At 41.1% G+C, this 2,588-nt stretch overlaps 1 protein-coding gene across 1 annotated transcript; it reads left to right on the forward strand.

Annotated features, from left to right (window-relative positions):
• Positions 1-240: 240 nt before the first annotated feature.
• LOC126011337 (40S ribosomal protein S16-like) lies at positions 241-800 on the forward strand. The gene has a single exon (XM_049775105.1). The coding sequence runs from the start codon at positions 289-291 to the stop codon at positions 727-729; it is 441 nt and encodes a 146-aa protein (XP_049631062.1). The 5' UTR covers positions 241-288; the 3' UTR covers positions 730-800.
• The last annotated feature ends 1,788 nt before the right edge of the window (positions 801-2,588 follow it).

Below are 2,588 nucleotides of genomic sequence, written 5' to 3' on the forward strand. Positions count from 1 at the left end.
GGTTACCTGTGCTTAGCTACCTGCTTATGTTTCTAGCTTTCCTATCCCTATAACAATACATCAAGATAGCATATTTCTCAATTTAAAGGAGTCCATGGGAGCAGGAAAGTTCAATTTAACCATTACATAGCACAGCCCCCTTTTTATCAAGCGTACATAAAATCTTTGATATCTTATCGTTTGCTATTAGCATTTTCATTAGCATAACAGCGTATAATAAAAGTATATATGTAGCCTTTTCCGGTGGCGGCGCCGCGCGGTGTGGACGTCTTGTCTCTTGTCGCTGCCATGCCGTCTAAAGGGCCGCTGCAGTCCGTGCAGGTCTTCGGACGCAAGAAGACGGCCACGGCCGTGGCGCACTGCAAGCGGGGCAATGGCCTCATCAAGGTGAACGGGCAGCCCCTGGAAATGATCGAGCCGCGCACACTGCAGTACAAGCTCCTGGAGCCTGTTCTGCTGCTGGGCAAGGAGCGATTTGCTGGTGTGGACATCCGCGTCCGGGTGAAAGGGGGTGGTCATGTGGCTCAGATCTATGCCATCCGCCAGTCCATCTCCAAAGCCTTGGTGGCCTATTACCAGAAATATGTGGATGAGGCCTCCAAGAAGGAGATCAAAGACATTCTCATTCAATATGACCGGACCCTGCTGGTAGCTGATCCCAGGCGCTGCGAGTCCAAAAAGTTTGGAGGACCTGGAGCCCGTGCTCGCTACCAGAAATTCTACCGATAAGCTGGTCTCCCTGTTGGTTCATCTTTCTAATAAAGGGTTTTGGGACTTGCCGTTTCTAAAAAAAAAAAAAAGTGTATATGTAATAATAAGTATTTATAATAAGTTTATATATACACTAATTTGATGAGAGAAATAAGCAGCAAGACTAATGCAACAATTAAAGTCAGTGGCAACACACTGCAAAGCTGGAGAGGTAACACACTGCAACTCGTAATCTGCAACACAGTCCTCAAGATTCTTCACTGCTGGCCAGACACTTTCTAGGATGTGACTCGGAGTAGCTTTCTCAACTCCAAAATGTTGAATCCACTGGATTTCCTAGATATCAACCTACTAGGACTCACTTATTTCATGCAGGTTCTAATTTACACCCCAAAGAAAGCAAATTACTGAGCTATTGCTTTCTCTCCTCCTCTACTGGTAACTCACTGAATAATCATAGTAATAACAGGTTGAGTTTACTTTTAATAAATATTGCCAGTCATTTTTGCATTAACACAGTAAGAAATTTACAGATACCTTTTAATCTAAGACTTTATATTGAATTTACATTGTCTTCCTGGGTTAAAGGGTAAAAGATTATGGCTTTTCCTGGGGACATCTTATTATATTTCCCAAATTATAGGCCTCAGGCTATTTTTCTATCTTTTCTCAGTCCCATAGAGTCCCTTATTAGTTGCATCCTTTGGGTTAGAGGCTCTGGACCAATTCTATTTCTTGTTGACCTTAAGGCCCTCCCACATTGAAGCCAGAGGAGCAGAACCCAGATCTCTCCAAGGCACTCAGAGGGATCCATCTTTTGGGGTGTCAGGAACTAAGGCCAATCTTAGGGCAACTGAAGCTTTAGTTAATATGACAAATGCCCAGTTGTTGTATTTTTAATCAGAACCCAACTGTACCTAGTATTTGGAGTTAATTAAATCCCACATTTATTTATTGCAAATGGATAGCATCATCTGTCTTCCTGTGTTCAAGCAAACAAGACATTGCCATGGAACAAAAAACATACAAAAACAGAAAAATTCAAACAATCGCTCCAGATCCCCATCAGCTAATGTGTAAGACAAAGTGAACAGTGTTCTTACTGCATCCTTTGAAGTAGTAACTATACAGATTATTAACTGGAGATTTAAAAAAAAAAGTGGGCAGAGCATTCATACAACAGGTATGTGCATTCATCGCACACAGGTAACCTGAGTTCAATTCCTGGCACAACATATGGTATATGGTCCCCTGAGTCCACCAGGAATCAGTCCTTGTGCACAGAATGAGGAGTAAACCCTGAGTACTGCCGGGTATGACTCAACAAAACAACTACAAAAAAACATAAAATAGCAATTTACCAATACAGATGAAACGAAATGACTGCCTTGCTAACTGTAGTAACATGGTCATTACCAGAAAAACATGAAAGTTGTGTTAATGAGGAAAAGTTTTCTTTCTTTCTGGCAGGCATACATTGCACTTAATTCTCTAAGACAGTATAAACTGGCAAAGGAAGAAAATAGACCATTACCAAAACAGGGATCTAAGGCTGAGGACATCTTGTATAGACATGTTGTATAGACATATCTTTGTGAGCTCATCCAGGAGAAATCTCCAGTGGACACAAGTGTTTAAGGCTGGAAAATATCTTCATCCAAATTAAAATGTCATGAGAAAGAAGGAAAGTAATAAACTGTCCAGATCAAAGAGTTTCAGCCAGATAGTCGAACAAACAGGTTATGCTATCAAAGGAACAGACAGTTGGCTTTTGGATAGAGAGCAACACTGGCTGCCAATCCATAATCATAATAAAATGAGAAAAATACTTAGTCTAGTTTTTGGACTAGATATATTTAAGTCACTTGATATGGCCA

This window comes from Suncus etruscus, chromosome 6, assembly GCF_024139225.1.
Source record: "Suncus etruscus isolate mSunEtr1 chromosome 6, mSunEtr1.pri.cur, whole genome shotgun sequence".
NCBI lineage: Eukaryota > Metazoa > Chordata > Mammalia > Eulipotyphla > Soricidae > Suncus > Suncus etruscus.

Excerpts from the sequence above, each read along its gene's own strand:
- LOC126011337 (XM_049775105.1), top strand. The coding sequence starts at position 289 with ATGCCGTCTAAAGGGCCGCTGCAGTCCGTGCAGGTCTTCGGACGCAAG.